A 25,010-nucleotide genomic window follows, 5' to 3' on the forward strand; every position below is an offset into this window, starting at 1 on the left:
GCAGGAAAAACGTGTCAGAGCGAGGATCTGAGTGATTTTGACATGGGCCAAATTGTGACGACTGGTTCACAGCATCTGCAAAATGGCAAGATGTCCCCAGTGGTTAGTACCTGCCGAAAGTGATGCAAGGAAGAACAACCAGTGAACCAGTGACAGGGAAGGTAACAGTACTTACATTAAATACAGCAGATACAGTGACAGTGAAAATACAACCCCTATTTCAAAAAAGTTGGGACACTCTGTAAAATGTGAATAAAAATAGAATGCAATGGTCTGCAAATTATTTTCTTGTATTGAAATGAATACAGCACAAAGACAAGATATTTAACTTTTGTTTTTCCTAAATAAACGCTCAGTCTGAATATGATGCTTGCAACATGCTTTAGAAAAGTTGTGACAGGAGCAACAAAAGACTGAAAGTTGTGAGTGCTCAAAAAAACACCTGTTTGGATCATTTTACAGGTGAACAGGTTCATTGGTAACAGCTGACAGTGTCATGATTGGGTATTAAAGGAGCGTCCTCGAAAGGCTCAGCTGTTCACAAACATGGATGGGGTGAGGTTCAACACTTGTGAAAAGCTGCAAATAGTCCAACAGTTTAAGAACAGTTTTCTCAACACAAACTGCAGGAACTTCATATTATCATTAAAAGTTTCAGAAAAATCCAGAGAAATCTCTGCATGAAAGAGGTAAAGCTGAAAACCAACACTGAATGTCTGTGGCAGCACTGCATTAAAAACTGCATTTAATAAACACATCATTGTATAAAGGATACTACATGAGCTCAGGAACACTTTGGAGTCATTGTCAGTAAACACAGTTTGTTGCTGCATCTACAAATGTAAGTTAAGACTCTACCATGCAAAGAGAAAGACATAAATCAACAACATCCAGAAACACTGCAGACTTCTCTGGACCTGAGCTCATCTGAGATGGACTGACGCAAAGAGGAAAAGAGAGCTGTGGTCTGATGAGTCCACATTTCAAACTGTTTTCACAAATTATAGATGTCATGTTGTCTGGTCTAAAGAGGAAAAGGACCATTCAGATTGTTGCCAGCGCTATCTGCATGTGCACAGCAGCATCTGTGATGGTATGAGTGTGTGTTAGTGCCCATGGCATCATGGGTAACTGTCACATCTGCGAAAGCTCCATTAATGCTGAAAGGTACATACAGGTTTTGGAGCAACATATGCTTCATCCAGATGATGTCTTTTTTTTATCAGAGACGTCCCTGCTTATTTCAGCAAGACAGTGTCAAGACACATTGTCCACATGTTCTAACAGTGTGTCTTCATAGTAAAAGAGTTCATGTCCTAGACTGACCTGCCTGCAGTCCAGACCTGTCTCACACTGAAAATGTGTGGCGCATCATGAAGCACAAAATACAACAACAGAGACCCTGGACTGTTGAGCAGCTGAAGTCGTATATCAAGCAGGAATGAGAAAGAATTTCACTTTCAGAACTTTATTTAGTGGTAAACATGCTGTTGTCCCAGATTTTTTGGAAGATGTTGCAGAGATCAAATTCAGAATGAGTGTATATTTACAAAAAAAGTCAGTCAGTTTGAACATTACATATCTTGTTGTTATACTACATTCAACTGAATATAGGTTTAATATAGGTTATAGGAATTTATGTGAGGTCAAGTTTTCTGTTTTTACTTACAACGTCTCACTTTTTTGGAATTGGGGTTGTACAACAAAACTAAAAATGAAAGCTGACCAAGAAAGTTCCTCATTAATGATCATATTTGCAGATATAATTGAACAAAACCTGTGCTGCTTGGAATAAAGAGAGTGTTTGGATTTTGGCTAAGACGTCAGACAGAACAAGCTGTTTGAAGTTCTCACTTTTGGCTTGTGATCAGCTTTTTCCTCTATTTTTCTGTACAAATTTATTGTCAACAAAAGTTGTAAACTGTCTTATATCAAAAAACACACACACCATGCATGATGTAATAACTTGACAAAATGTAATATATGTTCATTTCATTATGTAATAACATCCATATTTTGTAATAATCTGCAGCATTTTGTGAGAAACAGCCTGAACGCATATATTTCCCTGAATTTTGTAATATATAATTACATATTGTTGTAATTATTAAGCTAATGAATACAGTGACACTTAATGTAGTTTTTCCCAAAAATGATACTTATTCCACTGAACTAAATGTATCTTTTGAAATGAAGTTTGAGTCACTATGATTCATAATAGAATGCATAAAATGAACATTTCTGATCTCATTGATTTTTCGGAATGAAATTTTGGTTGGTATCCACTATATTATTACATTGTCATCACAAAAAGAGCAAATCCTGCAAAATGTAATAATTTATTACAAAATGCAGGGACATATATGACATTGTGTGCGGACTGTTAATTAGAAAATGCAGGATTACATAATGAAATGAAAGTTAATAGCATTTTGTTGAGTTATTACATTGTTACATGCCTCATAAAAAATAAAAACTAGCGAAAATAACTTTCAACCCTACAATAAAATTCTGAGTGCAGAGTACGTTTGGACTCTACAGAGCCGTCCTCTGTCTGTCCAAATGACTTATAAACTTCACAAAATACCAGCTGTGGTTCAAGATTCTGGTCGGGTAGAAATCTTAACACTAAGCAGCTGCATGTATTTCCTGTCTGACCTGTTCTCATATGTAAACACAATCACTGTCACTTGTGTGTTTGCTTCGTCTCTGTAGACTCTGACTGCACTTTAAATCCAGATAACCTTATTGCAAAGGTTACTTTAAAATGTATTCCAATACAGTTACTAAATATCTGTTAAAAAAAAACAAAAAAAACAAACAAACAAAAAAAACATAGTCACTAACATAATCCAAGTATCACAGTACTAAAGTAATGTAACTTGATTATTTTCCATTTCCTTTGGATTACCTCAAGATAAAATGTGGTGAATTTGGTCCATGAAATGGTGAAAAATGTAGATCAAAGTTCAACATGACGTCCTCAAATGTCTTGTTTTGTCCACAACTCAAAGATATTCAGTTTACTGTCAGAGAGGAGTAAAGAAACCAGAAAATATTCACATTTAAGAAGCTGAAATCAGAGAATTTGGACTTTTTTTAATTAAAAAATGACTAACAATTATAAAATAAATGCAGATTAATTTAATACTGGATGGCAGATTCATTGTTGCAGTTCTCAGTGTTTTATGTTCATTGTTAGGTTTTGTAATTTATCCAGCTGTTCCTTCCCTTGATGTGTGCAAATTATTGATAAATTGATTTAAGGTAAAAAAAAAAAAAAAAAAAAAAAAAAAAAGTCTGTACAGCCTAATCACTTTGGCAAAATACAAATGAATGACATTTCAGTTTCCAGCAATGGCCATATTTCATTTGAGTTACTTGTGATGTCACATTTATTAAAGTGAACTTCCTGTCTGAAAGACACTGAAATACAAGAGAAGAAAAGCACAATTACTAAAACTCAGGAGCTAGAACTTGCAAATCTATTTACTGTCAGCTTTTAGAGGGTTACTTTAAAAATGTATTCCAACACAGTTACTAATTACATGATAAAAAATGTAGTCAGTAATGTAATCAAAGTATCACACTATTAAAGTAATGTAACTTGATTATTTTCCGTTACTTTTGGATTACCTCCATATAAAATGTGGTGAAATTGTTCAGTCTAGTTTATTGTTTTTAGGGCTGCAACTAATGATTATTTTCATCATCAATTAATCAGTTGATTATTTTATTAATTGATAAGTTGTTTTGGTCCATGAAATGTCTGTAACTGTAATGGAAATGTGAATACAGTTACCTTTTCTGTATCCAGATTATGTAATCCTATTACATGTAATCCATTACTCCCGCAAGCCCGTTTATTACAATCAATTAATTTGAACTTTAGGTTTTACAGTGTGGCTTTACATGCATTTAATACATTTATCTTCCAGCAGTAACTTGATATCTGAGATAAAATGTAAAACAGGAACCTGGTTTTCTTTATCAAAACTACAGGATGAAGAGAAACTTGATATTTGGTGCATTTTCATGCTCTTGAATCATCTGGGTGTCTTTCTACAATAATCCGGGCCTATATCATGAAACTGGATAGGGTTAGCCAGCTGTCTTTGGACTTTCTGATATCCTCTTTAACAAGGCTAGATCACCATGGTTACCAACAGGAAGTACCTGGAAAACCTGCTCCAGAGCAGGTATGTAAACTGCCTCAACCAATCAACCTTCTGGACAATTATAGTAATCCGTCCAATAGGATGATAATAATCAGACATATAAGAAATATTTGTCCACTCGGGTTATGACAAGACTTGTAGGGTTTGAGGAGACGCCTCCATACTTATCAGACGAGAGTTCAGTCTCTTAGGAACGTTTTAAGGAACTTTTAAGTTTCAATAAGATAATAATGACAGATCATCACTTCTGTTCTCATAATAAATATCAATTCATCTGCTGATGCTGCAGGTGATTTCACTCTTAGAAATAAAGGTAACCCTAACTAGAACCATAAAGGGTTCTTTGACCTGTCTCCTCCTTTTGTTTCCCAGTAGAACCTTTTATTAAAGTTCCTCTGGAACCCCTTCAGAGGGTTCTACCTACAACCCAACAAAAAGGTTTATACCTAGAATCATCTGCGAAAGGCTTCACCCAGAACCCCCCTATGAGGGGTTCTAAAGAAGAACCCTTCTATGGTGACATGGTTCCCCCCAGAACCTTCTCTAGGGGTCCTATCCACTATCTAAGGGTGCTACTGAGAACCTACCTCGGGGGCTCCACCAAGAACCCTTTTTACCTAGAGCACACCTGCAGGGGGCTCTACTGAGAACACTTTTATATTCAGAGTTTTTTAAGTAGAACTCACCCAGGGTTCTCACCCGCCCAGTTTACTGAAGTGTTTGAATGAAGCTTCAAATGTCTGTCATTATGTTTTATGACCTCAGCACTCTAAAATGATTCACTGGAATGAAATCATTTAATTACATGAGCTAGTTTTTTTCTACATCACTTTTCTTAAATGAATATAACCCTGTTTTGTTCCCTGTTAATAACATTGTGTGCCTCACTTAATGAGAACAAACAGTTTTTTCATGGTCATTGGCTTCTGTAACATCATTTAGTAGTCCCTACATGAAACTGCTCTCAGCAAAGTGTGTGAATTATCTTGAGTCACTGGCTCATGATTTCTTTATGATCAATCTGTCCATCAACTCACACCAAAACAATCTAGATGGATAAATAGTACTACAGGTAAGAGGAAAAATGTGTATGTTTGATTTTGGGGTGAACTGTCCCTTTAAACGTGTAACAAAAATCAGAGCTGTTATGGAAGGGATGGTGATAACGTGGCCTCTGATGGGTGCAGGTACACACTCAGCCCACACGGAGGCACAAGCAGGAGGTTTAATGACAGGGACTCAGGCAACAGACGGGGTTATTCTATATCACGTTGTTGCCCTGACGTCATTTATTTTGCAGCAGGGCAACCTGGCATGAGGATGAGAATGGTCAACGTGCTTCAGAAAGCACTATTTTTAGACTGCTTGTGGATTGGCTGCAGTTTCTTTGTGTGTGTGTGTGTGTGTGTGTGTGTGTGTGTGTGTGTGTGTGTGTGTTGTGCCAAGCTTGTGAATGAAGTCATTTAATAAGCTGCATTTTAATGAGTTCATCAAATGCATTACATGTTTTAACCACTGGAGTCTCATATATCTGTTCACAGAAGAGCTGTCTGCTCAGTGCTGAGTGAATTATTACCAGGCTTGGGAAGTAATGGATTATGTAATGAGATTACAGTAAAGGTAACTGTATTCCATTACAGTTACAGAAAAAAAACATCAGATTACATTTACATTCAGTAAAAATGGGATTATTAACAGGGATTACAATTTTAAGATACATTTTAAAGTAAAGAACAACATAGTGTGCGTGCACAGTGCGTATGCATTACAACATGTCACGAGTTGTCTTTTGTGAAAAAATGCTTCACTGGGTGCAAATTTCAACATTATTTTGACTTTATATCGGAAAGAGGAACAACATCACAGTCCAGGAACAGTTCTGCTTCAGCCGAGAAGATGTTATCGTCATCCAAGAACTCAACAGCTAATTTAAAGAAACATTTTCAACAAAGACCAACCTTGAATATTGGCTACACAGACCAACTTCTAATGTTAGCAACACAGACTAACCTCTAATGCTAGTTACACACATCAACCTCTAACGTTACATACACACACCAACATCTAATGTTAGCTACGTTAACTACACAGACCAACCTCAAATGTGAAGTACACAGACGAACCACTAACGTTAGATACACACACCAACACTAGCTATGTAGACCATTGTCCAATGGTAGCTACACAAACCAACCTGTAACATTACCTACACAGACCACCCACAAATATTAGCTACACAGACCGTCCTCTAATGCTAGCTAGAAAAACCAATGGCAAAAGTCTGCTACACAGAGCAACTGCTAGCATCAGCTATACAGACTAACCGCTAACATTAGTTACACAGAAATCCAGTGAGCTAGCATGCCAATACTGCTACTAGTACTACCACTACTACTACTACTGCTACTGCTACTACTGGAAAATATGAAGCTGGTGTCTGGTATGGTGTGTGGGTAAAATCATAAGTTCCATAATTTCATATGCAAGAAATATCAGCCAATATATACAAGTATTGGTCTGGCTCTAAGTCAGATATCACTATTTTTAACTAAATAATTTATAGATATTTTTTTGCTTTCGCAAAATATTAAAACAATGAGATAAGCCCCAGAATAAAATTATGAGAGTTTATTTGGAGTTACGTTACAGACTGCATTTTTAAACAGGTAATTACTGTATCGAGGTACATTTGTAAAGGAACCCTTCCAGGGATGATTATTACAACCAACAAATGTCTCTAAAGCGTCTGCCAGCATTTGACACCTTCGAGCAGAGACAGCAGCTCCCTGCTGTAACTCTTTGCTGCCCGGCTGAGGAAGAGGAGGAAGAAGAAGCCGCTATAAATAACCTGCAGGCGCTACAGGTTGGTGTGTTGGATGCTGGGAGGCAGCAGGCAGCAGGTTGGGGCGGGGCTGGAGGCTGGATGCTGCCAGTGATTTTCTTCTTCTCTCCCTCCTCCATTGATCAGTACAGTGGCGGAAGGCGGATCCTCTGACGTCGCCGTCAGGCTGCTCGGCTGCGTCAGAGTCCAGCTGAGCGAAGGAAGAAGGAAACGAGGAATAAAAAGGAAAAGAGAGGCCGGGGAGAGCAGAGCAGCACGGACCGAGGCAGTGAGACAGACCTGTGTCGTGCACACCGCGGACGGACGGACGGACGGACAGACATGGAGGGCTCCACGGAGGAAGACTACAAAGAGAAATTATTATGGAACGTCAAACGAGAGGTAGGCGCTGTTTGACGGCCCGTCGAGCTTCACGTTCACCTTTTTACTGTCAGATTTCAGGTCATTATTCAGTTCTAAATCACCACAGCAGACTCGGGAGTGTTGCGTTCAAATTCAGCTTGTTTTGTCGCGGTTGTATCCCCTACATGCTGCGTTGCACTGTTCAGTTTGATAACACAAGTTTACCAAACTGGAGCTAAATAAATGGAGCCAGCTGCACTGTGGTTACCTGCTCCCACCAACCTGTTTCCTTTGTCCACACTTGAAATATTCAGTTATTGGCTAACACTTCCTTATTTAATTCAGGTGAAAAAAAAAACAAAAACAGAAAAACCTACAGGAATATCCCTACATTTATGGACTCATGCAATGCTGTAGTGTTGCTATAATACCTTTATGATATTCCCACAATACAATATAAAAGTTTAAATTGAACAGATATTAAGCTAGGGCAAGGCGATATGGACAAAACCTGACAGATATATCAGTCGGACAGTATTATCAGCAGATATGTTGTTAGATTTTTTTTTTAACAGAAGATAATGCAAATAGTTTTTTGTGTTTGTTTTAGAGTCAGCATTTTATTTTCTGTATATTTGATTCTTTTTTCAGTTCAAGTTTAATGTATATATATTTTTCTGATTGATTTAGGTGGAAAAATGGGAAAACCCTGCAGGAATTTCCCACATTTATGCACTTATACAATGCTGTAGTATTGCTATAATTTCTTTATAATATTTCCACAGTATAATACAAAAGTTTAAACACATCTTAATGTAGAGAAAAGGTGATATGGACAAAACCAAATTAGAGCCAGACAGATAAATCGGTTTGCTGATGATATCAACCCGATATTGGCCTGTCACATCTATATAGGTCTGTATCGGTGTTAGAGCTGCAACGATTAATCAGTTGCTAAATTAATTGCCAACTATTTTAATAATCAGTTAATTGGTTTGAATAATTATTTCAGGAAAATAGTCAAAATTGTGTATGTAGTCTCTTAAATGTGAATATTTTCTGGTTTCTTTACTCCTCTCTGACAGTAAACTGAATATCTTTGAGCTGTGGACAAAACAAGACATTTGAGGACGTCATCTTAGGTTTTGGGAAACACTGATTTATCTCACATTTTATAATCAACTATGAAAATGTAATTCAGCATATATGTAGTCCAGTATATGCCAGTGAAATAGTGCAGCATAGTTTTTTCTTTTCTGTTTAGCACTTTAGTTCTGTATAGTTGATTCTTTTTCTTAATTCTAGTTTAATTTATATATTTTTTGTATTAGGTTTCTAAATTGATATTTATCATTTAAAAAAAATCTGTGAAAGTTTACTTTTTCATTGTCATTTGATTTCATTTAGATACATAAATAATATCAGCCAGTATATTGATATTGGAGTTCTTTTTGCTCCCCAATATTGGCATAGGACCCAAAATCTATTCTCCAGTATCTATTGGGCTTTAAATCAAATATCACAATAATTTTGGGATAAATATATTCATATATTAGACAATATTGTGACTATTCTGGAGGGGTGACTATTGGTGCTTTCACAAACTACTCTGCAATGTACAATTTATTTAGAGATGTACATATTTTCTCTAAAATAACATGCTGTAAATTCTCTAATTGTGCAAACACATGATGTAAGGCTGGGCAATGGGGACAAAATCAAATATTGCAATATTTTAGCTAGAGTACGGCAGGGATGACTAGCCTATTGATGCTTTAGCAAATATTAACACAATGAGATTTTTTATCAATAATCGTCAGTAATGTGGATATAATGACAGAGTGGGGAAAGGCAAATAACAAAACAGCTTGAACGGACTGATAAGTTCAGAAAATTACATCACTTTATTGTAATGAAGCCTTAAAAACCAGGAAAATACAACTTATGCCATATCACAATATAACAATATCTGAAATTTCTGATGATAGCTAGTCTCATATCATGATAAAATATTAAAATATTACCCAGCAGTAATTCCTGCGTTATTGTATGGACTTGCTCACTGCTGTGGTATTGCTAAAATACCTTTATAATATTCCTGCAGTACAAAACAAAAGTCTAAACTGGCTGTATCTTCCCGAACATTTGTATTATCTCCTGTGCATGCTGGCTGTGATATTTACAGCAAGTCAAATTTATTATAAAACTATTCTAATAAGATGCAAGCATCCATTAATAAGCTTGCCCTGCAGGCAGAAAGACAGCCTCTGTTTGGAGTGTTCTAGCGAGTCATCTTTTCACTCCAGCCTGTCTCCACCAGCACCACTAACAGCTCAAACAGAGCTACAGGCTTTTTGTTCCCGGTGATGAATGTCTCCCGTCTCTCCAGTGAGGAATAAATCATTACTCCTTTAACCTCCCTACCTACTCACTCCCATTGTAATCCTCACGCCGCCTTTACTGAAAACCACAGCCAGAGAGATATCCCCGCGCTGAGATGTCAGTGTAAATCAAAGCAGCTGATTGTGAGACTGAATGTGGCAAGGTGTGGCTCCCTGACTACAGCTCAGTCTGACTGAGAGTAAATGTGAGCATGTAGTTTTCCATCAAGGAAAGGTCAAGCTAAAAATACCAAAACGGACAAAAAAAAAAAATAGATCCTTTATAATCAGTGTCCTCTATGCTTCGTGAGACACAAAGCATCGATGATACCTCATTAGTTCTCACTCAGTGCTCCACTTTAACCACAGAATTGACTTAATGGAATCAGGATTTCATGTTTGGTGGTGCATGATATCAGATGCATTCATCAGAGCTCGTGGTTTAGTGAACTGACACCACTGCAGCTCATGGAAGATGTCTGTTATCTGAAGGCAGACGTAAATACATACAACCACTTGTACTTTAAAAGTACGCTTCAAGAGAAAACAATCAAGCCTGACCAATATATTGATTAGCTGCTGTATCAGGCCGATATTGGGCCTATTGAGGATATATCAATATCAGCTTGTGTGTTTACCAATATGCATTTTATATAGTTTTTAAACATAGTAGAACATTCCCTGACATAGGAACCCATAAAATGATTAAAAGAAAAAGTAAAAGAAAAAATCATAATAAACAATATATGTAAATATATAACTAAATAAGTTAATGAAATAAGTACAAAACTGAGATTTGCAGCAGGGCAGGTTCAGATTAGGGCTGCAACTAATGATTATTTTCATCATCGATTAATCTGTCAATTATTTTCTTGATTAAGCTATTATTAATTGATAAGTGGTTTGGTTTGTAAAATGTCAGTAAATGGTTAAAAAATGGCAAAAATGTCTTCAAATGTGTTGTTATGTCCAAAACACAAAGATATTCAGTTTACTGTCATAAGAGGACTAAAGAATAGGGATGCACCGATACCACTTTTTTTCAGACCGAGTACAAGTACTTACATTTGGGTACTTGCCAATACCAAGTACTGATACAAGTACTTAATAATGCCATTAAAGTTCTTACAAAAACTTTTAAAACATGTTTTATTTTATATTTATGCTCACTTTCTAAATGTAACAAATCATTGTTGCTGTTTCCTGCTACAAGTGTAACCATAGTTACTGTACACATGATATATTTGGTTTATTTGTAGTAAGTTACTTTACTGATTTTGTGTTTTTTATTAAGCTGTGTAGTTTACTGTGTACATGATATATTTAAGTATAATAATTTCACAACATTGTTATGAACTTGCAGAATTGAGTTTACTGTTACAGATGATAATTATTTCATTATCATTTACTGCAGTTTAACTAGTATTTTAATGACACATTTACATGTGTAGTATTTAAGTTTCTTCTTCATGTCCCTCTTGTCTAAGAGTTAATTAGTTCCTACCTGTAATTGTTTAGGGGGGACAGGTATGAGTGTGACACCATGTGTGCATCAGTTTTGTTGACCCTGCTGTGAACCATGAAGAGTGAAGTTGTGTGTCCTGTGCTGTCAGGCTCATTTGGTGAAGATTAAGTACACAAAGAGAAGTTGTAGCAGCTTTTTATGAAGAAAAGAGGGTTACAGACTGGTGGCATTTGCCAAGGCATTCAACTAGTTTACACCCGCCAGGACTTATTGGACAGCGGCTGGCTGTGGTCTACAGCTGCACTCTGTTCATTTATTTCAGTTTACATGGACTGACATGGAGTTTTACAGTTTCCAAAGTCTCTGCAGTCATTAGAGGATGATGTTGAGGACAGGGAGTCTCTCGCTGATGAAGAGGGTAAGCATCGGCAAAAGTCTTGAGCTCTGCATCGTGGTGGTTCTTTAGAGGTTTACTTGTATCGAGCAGCTACTTTTCGTGATGTGGTATTGAGTGTGGGGTATTGGAGTAGTTTTATGAGTACGAGTACGAGTACGTGAGGACAGTATCATACTGATACCTGATGTTGGTATCGGTATTGGTGCATCCCTACTAAAAAAAACAGTAAATATTCCCATTTGAGAAGCTGAAATCAGAGACTTTGTACATTTTTTATAAAAAAAATTACTCAAAACGATTAATTGATTATCAAAATAGTTACTGATTAATTTGATGATCGATTTCTAATTGATTCATCTGTAGTTCAGATACAGAGGAACACAGTTCCAATGACACTTTTGGAGACATTTCATGATAATATAATATTACAACAGTCCGTGAAGGCTTTTTTTTTTTACAGAACATATATTACAGAAAGTGATCCTTGGGGTGATTTAGATCTAGCACAATGTGGAACATTTATGAGAACAAGAGGAGCTCCCTGCAGGAGTAAACACTGAAAAACTGTTTTACAGCCTGCTTCTAATTAACTGACAGTATTAAAATATTCAGCGATTGCCTGATACTGACAAGTACTGATGGCTATTAAGCCATTTATTTTATTTTTATTTATTTTCTCAGTTCATTTCTACAATTGGTAGAATTATTCATTGTAAAAATAGATAGATATGCAATGCAATTAGTGCTCATGACCATTTTTGCATTACAGTTTTCATTTTTACTGAAAAATAAAACTATTAAAATCGTGATGATGTGATATTTGTGGGTCTGTAACAAACGAACATATTTCTTTTCATTCTAATGCTGTTTTTCCCTCACATTTTACTCTGACTTGGTGCTGATTCTGCGATTTTGTTATTGCACTTCACCATATAACTGTTTTGATAATATTGCGATTAATTGTGCAACCCTAGTTAGCATATGTGTATATTACATCATATAAGATGTTAAATAAATATATAATATTCTTTAAAGTTACCATGTCATCACCATATCTATCGGTAATCAGGGAATTTTTCCCCTCTAAAATTGTTATCGTCTCAAAAATCCCATATCAGTCTGGCTCTAGAACAAAACTGCGACTGTAATCACTGCTACAAAGATGGTTTTAGAGAGTACAATTACAATGTGATCCATACTGAGAGTCCTCTTGGCTTTTTAAATAAATTTTTCTGTTTTTCCACGGATGCACCCACAGTCTGATCTTTGGATTCTTTATTGTTGCTTGGAAAATTCACACAAAGTGAGCATATTAGAGTTTTCAGAGTTTCCACTGGTCTCTGCTGAGGGGCAGTTACTGTACTTTAGGCAGAAAAAAAGGTGTAGATCAGCTCAAATCACACTATAACAGTTACTGAAAGGTTATGTGTTGTGTTTGCTCTCACAGAGTCCCTTTGTATGTAACGTTACTACAGCATCCTCCTGTTCTCTTCACAGCAGAGCTGGTCTGTGAAAAGCTAACTTAGCTAGTTAGCAGCTACAAGTAATTGTGATTTTTTTTTTTTTTTTTGCTGTGGCAGAAATGTTTGGCATGTGAAAGTAACAGGAAAAGTCCAAGTTTAAACACACAGGACTGAGACAGGTCAGAGTCAAAGCAACCATGAGAGCAGAGTGTGGAGTATGAGTCTAAACTCCCACAAGGCCGAGAGAAGTCATCCATACTATGAGAAAGGGACAAGTCCAGGTTAGAATAATGCCTAAGACAAGTCCAAGTCAAAACGTCAACAAAACAGAGGCAAGTCTGAGTCAACACACCTATGAGAAAGAGATAAGTCCAAATCAAAATAATGCAGAGACAGGTCAGAATTATTGATGGTCCTGGTGACTAATTTCCCTGTCAATGAAATGGAAATTTTAATTTAGACTAGTCGATGAGTCTGACTGGTTGATTGCACCAAGTGTGGCACGTCTGCGCCATGGTTCTGATCCATCCTCCACACAGCTGCAAGCCCCACCAGCAGCGTTTCAGAAGCATTTCAGCAGCGGAGCGTTTCGCCCGTCCGATTATGTTTACTTGCACAGATGTCATTGATTAGGTCTTCTTTTCTTGCTGTTTGTGCTTCTACCATGGATAAGCAGGCTACATGGAGAAATAGTTTCTTTTCTGTCTGTCTTTATGATCGTGAGTCTGCACTGGGTCTTTTTAATTTTGAAAATTAACCAGATTCTCCCTGCCTTTTCTGTGTCTGACTTCCCGTCCGTGTGATCTGCTCTGTGCTAACTGTTGTGGCATCTGTCAAAAATAGACTCAATGCGTATTTGAAGTGGAGTGGAGCAGAGAGCCACTTCTGGGACGCGCCAAGGTGCTGCTGGTGGAATCACATCAGCATTGTGTAGAACGGCTGCAAATTAAACCGTAACACTAAGAAAACAAAGCAATTAAAACTGAGTACAATGTATTAATTGACAATGTTGAAAACTGTATCTTAAGAGCAATTTGAACTCTTTAATCTGAGTCTACAGTTGCCAAATTATATTTTAAATGCCGCTGAAATGCGTGTCGCTTTGCACCATGCAGTACGAACATTGCACATTATCCTACAAAAGATGGCAACAAGTCACCAAATGACACACAGTGTGGCTAACATTAGCAGTGCTAGTATTAGCATTAACCTGCAGGTTAATCTCTGATTTTGTGCTGAATGTTTACACATTGCGCCAGTTCAACCTTATTTTCATTTTCTAGATTAACAGATTGCCAAACTGCGCTGGTTTTACAAGCTGTCATCTGTCTGACTCTGCTGATAACAACATCCAGGGTTGGATGGGCAAGTGTGGCATTTGCACTGGATGAGAGGGGCCCTGGCTAGTGGCGGGCAGCTGCATAATACCTTCGAGTTAACAGGGACTGTACATGAATAAAATATTGATACATAGTTTAACTGACAGGTATTTCTGACAAGTCCGAGTGAAATCACCCGGGAAACTGAGACATGTCTGGGTCAAATGGTAGCGACTTTTGGCCTGGTGGCTCAGTATGTCTTCCACCTGTGACCCTTTGATGCGCATAACCCCCCCCCCCCCCATCACTATCACTCCCCCTTTCCTGTTCTCACTTCAGCTGTCCTATCAGATAAAGGCACAAAAGCACACTGTGAGACAGAGAAAAGTCTGTGTCAAATATTAACGTGAAGACAGGTCAGAATAAAAAAATACTCACACAACCATCACAGAGACAAATCCAAGTCAGAACACCCAGGAGAACATCGAAACATCCACACAAACAGAGACAAGTGTGACATAATATAACAAATATCTTGAGACCAGGACTGGACTTGAGTGTTACAGCCGTATTACTTGCAGGAACAGACCAGGGATTACACTTGAGATATTTAACGCCTCAGAGCAGCAGCAGTTGTCAGAAGTCCCAGCATTTCTAATTGGGCACCAGACTCTCTGTAGGACTTTCCAAATCTGGTATTCAAAGCAGCTTAAGTAAAACATTTTCATTCATTTCTGTCATGTTTAGAATTAATTTACAAAAAACTGCAGAGCGCACACTTGACTGTGAAGATTCAGTCTGAATATCTAGGCTAAATACTTCCTCCTCCAGCCAGCCCACAGTCACCCACAGGTTTGGGTCTTAAATAATTGAATCATCACAATGTCTGTAAGGCTGCAAATAGCTTCGGTTCTCAGGATGTCTGTGGATCTGTGTCTCCTAAACACAGACCATCAGGGAAATAAGGAGGAACATTGCATTCTTGGGTCACTGGGCCACTCGAAGCTGCATGTTGACGCTCTGAGCTGCATCTTTAAACACACCTCCGGTCATTGTGACTTGTGCCCTGGCAGCATAAATTCTTAATGCTTCCTGGTTGTTAACATTTAAAGAAGACGACTTTGTGTGTCAGCAGGATGTTTTGTAAGGTCTACTCAGCTTTGTATTATTGAAGACACACGGAAATTACATGTTGGCTGTCATGTGTGATAGAATTCTTTAGTAGTCTTTAGATACATAAGAATATCACCAGAGTTTCACAATATTTATCAGTCTGCTTGGTGTCATATAAAATACTAGGGCTGCACAATTAATTTCAATATATTCAGACTCGCAATATACAATATCTAAATCACAGACAGCATTATAATGAGGTACTATAGTGCTGCATAGATGCCCTGGCCTAAACATCTTGTTCTCCAGGAGAAAGAAAACAACAATAAACCAACAAATATCACATCATCACGATTTTAATAGTTTTATGTTTCAGTAAAAAATGAAAATTGTAATGCAATTTCAGTCAAAATAACTGTAATATAACTTTTTTTTCAGAGACGTCCCTGCTATTTTTCAGCGAGACGATGCCAAGACACATTGTGCATGTGTTCCAACAGCGTGTCTTCATAGTAAAAGAGTTCAGGTACCAGACTGACCTGCCTGCAGTCCAGACCTGTCTCACATTGAAAATGTGTGGTGCATCATGAAGCACAAAATACAACAACAGAGACCCTGGACTGTTGAGCAGCTGAAGTCGTATATCAAGCAAGAATGAGAAAGAATTTCACTTTTAAAACTTTGACCATTTGTGTCCTGAATTCCCAAATGCTGACTGAGTGTTGCGAAAAGAAAATATGATCCACCACAGTGGTAAACATGCTGCTGCCCCAACGTTTTTGGAACATGTTGCAGAGATCAAATTTATTGTATAGTCACAAAAGTTCATCATTTTGAACAATAAATATCTTGTCTTTGTGCTGTATTCAGGTGAATAGGTTGAAAGGGATTTGATAATTATTGTATAATGCTTTTATTTATTTTTTACACCATGTCCCAACTTTTTTTTTTGATTTGGGGTTGCAGCTAATTGGATTTCAGGCTGAGATCAGTTCGGTTCTCTAATAGGAAGGACTTGCTGTTGCTTCAGAACCATATTGATCTGTTGTCCTGCAAAGCTAGTGTGTTTTCCAAAAATGCAACATTTTGCCCACTTTGTTCAGATAGCAGATAGTTACTGTAGTCTCTGTGTGTATCCAGAATAAAAATCAATGGTGTGATTGGCCACAGTTCAACCATGAGATGCTCAGTCAATGCCTTCTGACATTTGAAAGCAGAGCAAACTGGGCTGCGAGTGACTGGGTTTGAACAAAGCCCACTTGCTCCTGGTTTAAAGCTCCCTGTCTCTTTAAGCGGCGCTCGGCTATCTCAGCATTGCTTGGCAACTGAAAGCTTTAGCAGCTCCATAAGAAGTTAAATTGCATCAGTTGGCGATTAATATCACAGCAGTGAGGCAGCCCTGTCAGGTGGTCTCTTGTACGGAAACAAGAAATGCCTCTCTGTAATCACCTGCTGCCATCAGGAGCCTTTTGTTTTTGTGATATGTACAGAGAAGATGGTTAAAGCAGCAATCCATGCACAGATGAAAGGTTTATTAAAAAAAACACAAGAAGGTTACCTTCTGTTCACAAGAAATATTGAAGTTGTAACAGGTGTTTTATTGGAAAAACCCGCAATAGATAAAAGTGCCCCATTATGGTGTACTGAGAATCCTGTGAATCAATTTATTTCCCCAAAGATTAACATGGTAGCCGGTCCAACAGGCAGTAATAAATCAAAATTAAAAAGTAAAATTAGAGGCTGCACTCTCCATCCAGTGGAAGAGTTATTACTTACTGCAGCTCTACAGATATGTTTCTAGTCTTGGGCCCTGGCCATGTTCTCTTTTAGTCATACTTCTTTCATCCTAAGTTTATTTCACAGTGTGAATCCCCGTGCTTCAGTCATTTTGACTTTAATGCACTACAATTGAGCTGTCAGTCATTTGTAAAAGGGCGCAGAGGAAAGCACCTTTTTTTTCTGCAGAAGTACTGTGTTTTTGTGAGAAGTAGGTGTCATATGCCCAAAGCTCTATGACAGATGTGATAATGACAGATGATTGAGAGAGTGAAGGGGCCACTGTGATCCTGGTGTCAGAGCTTCAGGATGTAAAACTGACAGGATGGAATTCGGGGTGCAGGGATGAGCTTATAGTGCCTGAAATTCACTATCCCATTTATTTATGGTAGAGACAAAGATGGCAGGAAATAAGTGACTATGCTAGATGAAGAGCATAATTTGAAGATGTAGAGAAAGTTGTTTTTACTGTGCTTGCTTTATTTCATAGCTCTCCGTGGACCGACTCAAAATGAACAGCAAAATAATCAGCTCACAGGATTAGACAGTTTTCCCAAGGTACAGCATCCACTGTGCTGTTAAAGAGACAGTTCACGCCAAAATCAAAAATGCATATTTTTCCTCTGGCCTGTAGTGATGTTTATCCATTTAGGTAGTTTTGTGTAATTGCAGAGTTTTGGAGATATCTGCCAAAAAATTTTTTTAAAAATTCAACACCAGTGTGCCAGAAATCATCACCCATTCAAGCAAGATAATCCATGGACCTTGTGAGCAGTTTCTACTTTCTTTCTACTGAAAAGAAAGAAAGTAGTTCCTTTAGATTTTACTGTAGAAAGTAAGTAGTTCCTCCATAAAACTGATCACAACATGGTCTGTGGATTATCTTGTTGTGATTTCTGGAAAAAGACACTGCTGTTGACCTTTGAGTTGAGGGTAGATAAATAGTATGACAGGTAAGAGGAAAAATACAATTTTGAGGTAAACTGTCCCTTTAAAGATGAATAAAAACTTCAGCAAATGATCTAATAATATATTTTATGAATAACCACCACACCATGCCACGCCAAACAACTATAAAGAGATGCAAAACAACCACAAAGAGACAAAATGAATATAAAGAGACAGAAAACAACTACAAAGATGTGCACAGTGACTACAAAACAACTACAGAGACACAAAACGACTACAAAGAGATGCTAAATCAACCACAAAGAGACACAAAATTAATATAGAGACAGAAAATGACTGCAAAGACATGCAAAATGACTACAAAGAGAGCTACAAAATGAACATAAATACACACAAAATGACCACTGAGATGCAAATTGACTATGAAGAGATCCAAAACTAATATGAGGAGATCCAAAACACCTACAAAAAGACACAAAACCAGCACAAAGAGGCAGAAAAGGACAACAAAGAGAAACACGACCACAAAGAGATGCAATACGACAACAAAGAGACACAAAACAACCACAAAAAAAACAAAATCAACACAATGAGAAGCGAAACAATCACAAATGACCCAGCTGCTTTGTTGTCTCATAATGTGTCATCATCTGTTTCGGATAACTAGACAAATTTTCAAACGCCATTAGACAATTTGTCAAGTTATTTGTTTGAAGCATGCTGGGGAACATAATAACTAATTGGTAAGAGCGTTCTATTGGATAATTACTGCAGTGATTAATATGTTTCAGCTGGCAGCAAATTATATACTTCTCATTTCTTAAACAGTCAGAAGACATATCCTGTGGTCATGGAAAAGATGTTACTCTGTTTCAGAAGGGTTAAATTATTGTCCTGCATCAAGCAAAGAAAACAACTAAGGAGATTGATGAAACTACTAAAACTGTGTTAAAAACTGTCCAACACAATATTAAAACCTGGAAGGATAGTGGTGAACCATCATCTTGAAGGAAGAAATGTGGTCGGAAAAAAATCTTGAATAATGTTGATTGGAGATCGCTTAAACGTTTGGTGAGATCAAATCGTAAAAAAATCAACAGCAGAACTCATGACTGTGTTTAATAATGAAAGTAAGAGAATTTCCACAAACACAGTGTGAAGAGAACTCAAGGGATTGGGACTAAACAGCTGTGTAGCCTTAAGAAAACCACTTATCAATGAGGCTTCAGTTTGCCAGGGAGCATAGAGGTTGGACTGTGGATCAATGGAAAAGTCATGTAGTCTGATGAGTCCAGATTTACTCTGTTCCAGAGTGATGGGGGCATCAGGGTAAGAAGAGAGGTGGATGAAGTGATGCTCCCATCATGCCTAGTGCCTACCTTACAAGCCTGTGGAGGCAGTTTTATGATCTGGGGCTGCTTCAGTTGCTCAGGTCGAGGTTCACTTGAATATACTGAATGATCAGGTTTTTACATCAATGGACTTTTTCTTCCCTGATGACACGGACATGTTCCAGGATGACAATGTCAGGATTCATGGGGCTCAGATTGTGAAAGAGTGGTTCAAGGAGCATGAGACATCATTTTCACACATGGATTGTCCACCACAGAGTCCAAACCTTAACCCCACTGAGAATCTTTAGGATGTGTTGGAGAAGACTTCAGCAGCGGTCCGACTCTCCCATCATCAACACAAGATGTCAAGAAAATGAATGCAACTCTGGACAGAAATAAATGTTGTGAGATTGCATAAGATTATCAAAATGATGCCATGGCGAATGTGTGCTGTAATCAAAGCTAAAGTTGGTCCAACGAAATACTTGTGTGTAACTTTTTTTTGGCCAGGCAGTTTATACTGTAATGCATATATTAATAATGCATATTTAATTATATTCCACCCATACTTTTGGCTTTGAGTTTTCATCAAAAAATATGTAGCCTTGCTTGTTATTTTTTTTTTTTTATTTAAGAGCTGACTTATGTCTACTATTTTTCTTCAGACACCAACCATTTTACAGCTGGTCTAAGAAATAGAAAGTAGACTTGAAGCTCAGTAAAGCTATTCTGGTCCAGTCAACATCATTACCCTGACCAGGGTGTTGGAAGTCGCTGCCATAAGCTTTTATTTTTCTAATACCATTTCCTTTGTTTACTACAGTGAGCGGCCCTGGTTGCCATATTGCAGCTCACAGCTAAACAGCATTAGGTTGCAGCCTCCCTCAAGAAATATACCACCATTATGCAGCAGAGTGTTGGGTAACTTCACCTCCTCCAGGCCAGACTCATTTCTTCCTGCCACAGTCTTATTTTATGCCCGCTGCTGTCTAAACTGCATTGATATCCACTTGATATTTTTTACTCCGGGGTTAAATGTTAATTTCTGCCCTATTTTCATGACGGGAAAAGTGAAGAAATTGATTCGACACAGGATTTGGCCATTTTAAGGAGAGGAAGTGATCGCAGGTTTTCAGTATCTGTAAGTGTTACGAGCTCTTTTTTTTTTTTTTGTGTGTGTGTGTGTGTGAACGCTGCATCAGGTCAACAAGTGTGTCCAGGACAAAAGACATATTGATTCCACTAAGTCATCCTTCAGAGACTGCTGTCACCACTGCACCTCAGCAGCCCTCCACCTCCTCATCCACCAGCCCTACTAGTCCATGAATAATTACCTCATTAATGGCTGTGTCTCTGTTGTGGTCTAACAATGGCTGATTAGGATGGAACCATATTATATTGCAGCTTCTCAGACTGAGGGGAGGGGAAGGCACCACAGCACACAGAGACAGGAACACAAAGAAAACACACACACAGCAGTTCAGTGACATTTTAACAATATTTCCACCTTAACTGTGAATGTAATGAGTGCTTATGCTATACTTAAATTATCATTATGTGGTTTTATTATCAAAAAAAGATCGACACAAAAATAATCGGCAGCTAATTTAATAATCCATTTATAGTTTCAATCATCGTTTAAGCAAAAATGTAAAATATAGTTCCAGACTCTCATTTATAAGAATTTGTTCTTTTGCTTGTGTGATAGTTTAATTGAAAATCTTTAAGCTTTGGACTGTTGTGATGTTTGAGGATAGATGAGGATGCTTTGCTGACTTCTATCTTATATCTTACATGGCAAACAATAAATCAAAAAAGTAATCATTACATGAATCAATAACGGAAATAATGTTTAGTTGCAGCCCTACTATCAATCACATCTGCTTAAATGCACAGTAGGGCTGCAGCTAATGATCATTTACATCATCTATTAACCTGTTTATTTTTTGCGATTCATCGATTAGTTGTTTGGTCCAAAAAATGGTTAAAAATGTTGGTCAGTGTTTCCCAAAGTCCAAAAAGACGCCCCCAGATCTCTTGTTTTGTCCACAACCCAAAGATATTCAGTTTACTGTCATAAAGAAACTGAAATCAGAGAATTTTGACTTTTTTCTTAAAAATTACTCAAAACAATTGAGTGATTATCAAAATTGATTCATAATCAATCAATCGTTGCAGCTCTAATGCACAAAAGATATAGTTTGGTGATGTTGTGAAGTAGCGTGGGATCATGGGAGTTGCTGTCTTCATTGTTAAACCATCATCACAGCAGCTGAAATCCATCTGATGTGCTTCAGGCAGAAATCATGTTCATTGAAGAGCTAATGTATTTAAGTTTCAGCGACTACCTTCATCTCTCTCTGACATACATTCCATGATCCCAGCAAATGTCACATCATCACAATTTTAATAGTTTTTTTTTTTAAGTAAAAATGAGAATTGTAATGCAAAAATGATCATTTTCATTTTGTTTTCTTTTCTATATTTGATACTGTATTATGGTTTAAAAAGTAAATGTAGTGTTCTGATTCAAAGGTGATGCACGTCCATGGTAAAACCACACAGGTGATTTAAGGACAGTTAGACTCTCCATGGCTGAGATTTGCCAACAGTGCTTTGTTGCTCCTGTAAGGGCTGGAACAATGCTATCTTTGCCATCACAGAAGACATTTTAACATGTCACAGTGGGAAAAACTTGTCAAATCCATTTAAAAAAATTATATACACACACATGTATATATGAAGCCATTGTTAATGTTATTAACAACAACAACACCTTTGCTTTTCCTAGTGTGATAAATCAAAATGTCTGCTGTGAAAAATGCCTTCAGTGTTCTTATTGGTGCGTGGAGTCCGCTGTCGTCACATGATCCCATTTTGGCTGCTCACCAAGAGCCTGGTTCTTCTTGATGTTTCTGCATATTACAGTGGAGTTTTTCCTCACCACTGTTGCAAAGTGCTTGCTCATGGTGGGAATTGACCCTTTGCCTCCAAATGACTATTAGAAAGACAGTAATTCAGGTAGATTCTATTCAGAAAGAAAGTAGTTCCTGCATAAAACTGCTCACAACATGGCCTGTGGATTATCTTGAGTAACTGAGTCATGACTTTTAGAAAGAGACATTGGTGTTTTTGTATTTTTGGCTCTTTGAGCGCCACAATCTGAGTGCTGTTTAGTCTCATTATATTGGAGAGAAGACAGACATCTCTAACGCTGATATCTCCAAAACTCTGCAGTTCACACCAAAACAGTATAGGTGGATAAATAGCACTACAGGACAGAAAATACATGAGGCAATTCAAATCATTAGAAAACTAGACTTCTGGTCCAGGCTTTAGAAAATCTAGCCTGTGGTGGGAAACTTTGGCCAATCACAGGTCGGTAAGATATTTGATTGTTGAGTCTCATTCCCAAAAATCAGTATTTGGCGACCTGGGAATGACACTCAACAATCAATTGTTCTATAGAAGCGCTTACTGCACATTTAATGTTGTACTAGTTGTTTATTAGTTGGAGATGCAAGCTCTTTATTTTTAGCACAGACCAAACAGCCTTTTGCTCTAATCACTCACCTCAGGCGAGCCCAATTTTCTGCCCTGATTATAATCTCTCATAATCCTTAATTGTGAGTACTGGCCTAGACGAACAACAAACTGTCTGAATTAGTGAACAGTCTGTTGCACATTTCCTGTATTTGCGGTATTTGCTGTTTTTTTTTCTTTGCCAGGGAGATTCTAAGTCTTATTAGCATCAGGAAAACTGTCCTCCTTTGTTGCCACAAGGAACACGCTGTTGATGTTCTGTTGTTTGCCCCGTCGTGAACATGAGATGAAGGGAAAAGCAAATTTGTCCTTATGTAACTGACAGTTGGCTAATGAGCTCTTCCCTCTGTTTCTCCCAGAAACCATTAGCTTCAGGATTCTCAGAAGTGTTTCAAAGTTAGCCGGCTCCACTCAACCGTTTGACATATACCAACTATATCTTGTTATTTTAGTGTCATCCCTGGAGTCAGATGCTCAGTTTGCTGCAGGATAAATTGTTAAAGAAAGTCCCCTTTTAGGAAAAGCAAACAAATGCAAGTGTGTGTGTGTGTGTGTGTGCGCGCGCCTACCACCGTGTTGTTTTCCCTGCTTGAATTATCAATGAGTGCGTGTCATTGTGCAAAGAGCTAAAAACAACTTAAAAACAACACACATATTAAAGTGTATGGCCGCACATGTCCCTGAGCCCGACCCAAACCAGACAGGGATTCTGTTTTTCATGTCTGAACCCAACCTGAGCCAGACACAATTAATGTAAGCTGAAGCAATGAGTTTGTGTTACCCTACAATTGTTGTTACTATGGTTACTGCTGGCTTGTCATCCTGATGAGGCTACACATGCAAGCAGTGCACCTCATAAATGACTCAGGACTTAACAATGGGGATTGCCCACTCAGAATATCATTCAGAATATAAAACTAGGTCTCAATATCATGATAAGATGAGCAGTTTTCTCTGCTCTGAAACACTTGAGGTGTGTCCACTCTGCTGTCTCAGTGCCAAACGCCAGTACGACCTGAAAACAACCTGACACACGGACGCTGGACTTGTCCAGACATGTTTGAGCCACCAGAGCGAGAGGACGGTGACAGGATGTTATTTTTTTTTTTCTTCTGTGTTGGGTTGTTGGAACTGAAGTGAGCTGAAGTGAACTGCTGGACTAATTTGGACTGAGAGAGTCGCTGAACATAAGTTTGTAACTGACCATTAGGGAGGGTGGGGAGACATTGTTTGTGTGTCAGTTTGTGGGGCTTATATAGTGTTGGGGGACCGTAGCTCCGAGCCATGTTTCAGGTCCCCTCAAAAAGTCCTGAACACAGAAATTGTGAACAACTGTCTACAAGTCTAACTTCACAGTTCTACATAGTTCTCAGTCTTTTCACATATTTTCAACTTCTATGTTCTAACATGTATAATGTGTTAAGAAGAAAATCTCTCTTTTTCCTTTACAAGGATTTAAAGAATTTTTTCAAAAAGGCAGAGAACACTGTTTTCAGCCTCTCACATATGCAGATTTTCTGCTTTTCTTTGTTTATCATATTCAACTGAATATCTTTGGGTTTTGGACTGACAAAACAAGAAATTGGACTGCTGCCAAGAGGTTAATTTCTAGTGTGAACATCCTTCGAGCCAATCACAGACAGCAAACCACTGTATATGTATTGTTTGGTGACTGGTGAACTAGCAGCGTGTCATGGACTCATGATGAAATGAGGATCATTAAATTAAATGTCGATACTCAGTCCCAATGGCCAGAACCTGACGCTACTCCTTTGCAGGTAGGAACTGGGTTGGAACGCAAACCAAAGCAGTTTGAAAAATTGAAACCCCGCATTTGTCCGATTCAGGAACTGGACCTTTTGGTCTGAACACCTCCAAGTGAAGTACATGACTTAGTTTCTGCTGCTCTCTGTAGTGAAAACAGTTGTGGTTTTTGTTAGCACATTGT

At 37.9% G+C, this 25,010-nt stretch overlaps 1 protein-coding gene across 2 annotated transcripts in view; it reads left to right on the forward strand.

Annotated features, from left to right (window-relative positions):
* Positions 1 to 7,121: 7,121 nt before the first annotated feature.
* sgsm2 (small G protein signaling modulator 2) overlaps positions 7,122 to 25,010 on the forward strand; it is a 148,015-nt gene continuing 130,126 nt past the window's right edge. The window contains exon 1 of one of the 2 annotated variants that reach the window (XM_084716822.1): positions 7,122 to 7,401. In XM_084716822.1, the coding sequence (XP_084572948.1) occupies positions 7,342 to 7,401 (60 nt within the window). In that variant the 5' untranslated portion in view covers positions 7,122 to 7,341. The remainder of the gene's footprint in view (positions 7,402 to 25,010) is intronic. The other variant, XM_084716821.1, reaches the window with a different exon arrangement.

The sequence above is a fragment of the Lutjanus erythropterus genome, chromosome 4 (assembly GCF_056507025.1).
Source record: "Lutjanus erythropterus isolate fLutEry1 chromosome 4, fLutEry1.hap2, whole genome shotgun sequence".
Classification (NCBI taxonomy): domain Eukaryota; kingdom Metazoa; phylum Chordata; class Actinopteri; order Lutjaniformes; family Lutjanidae; genus Lutjanus; species Lutjanus erythropterus.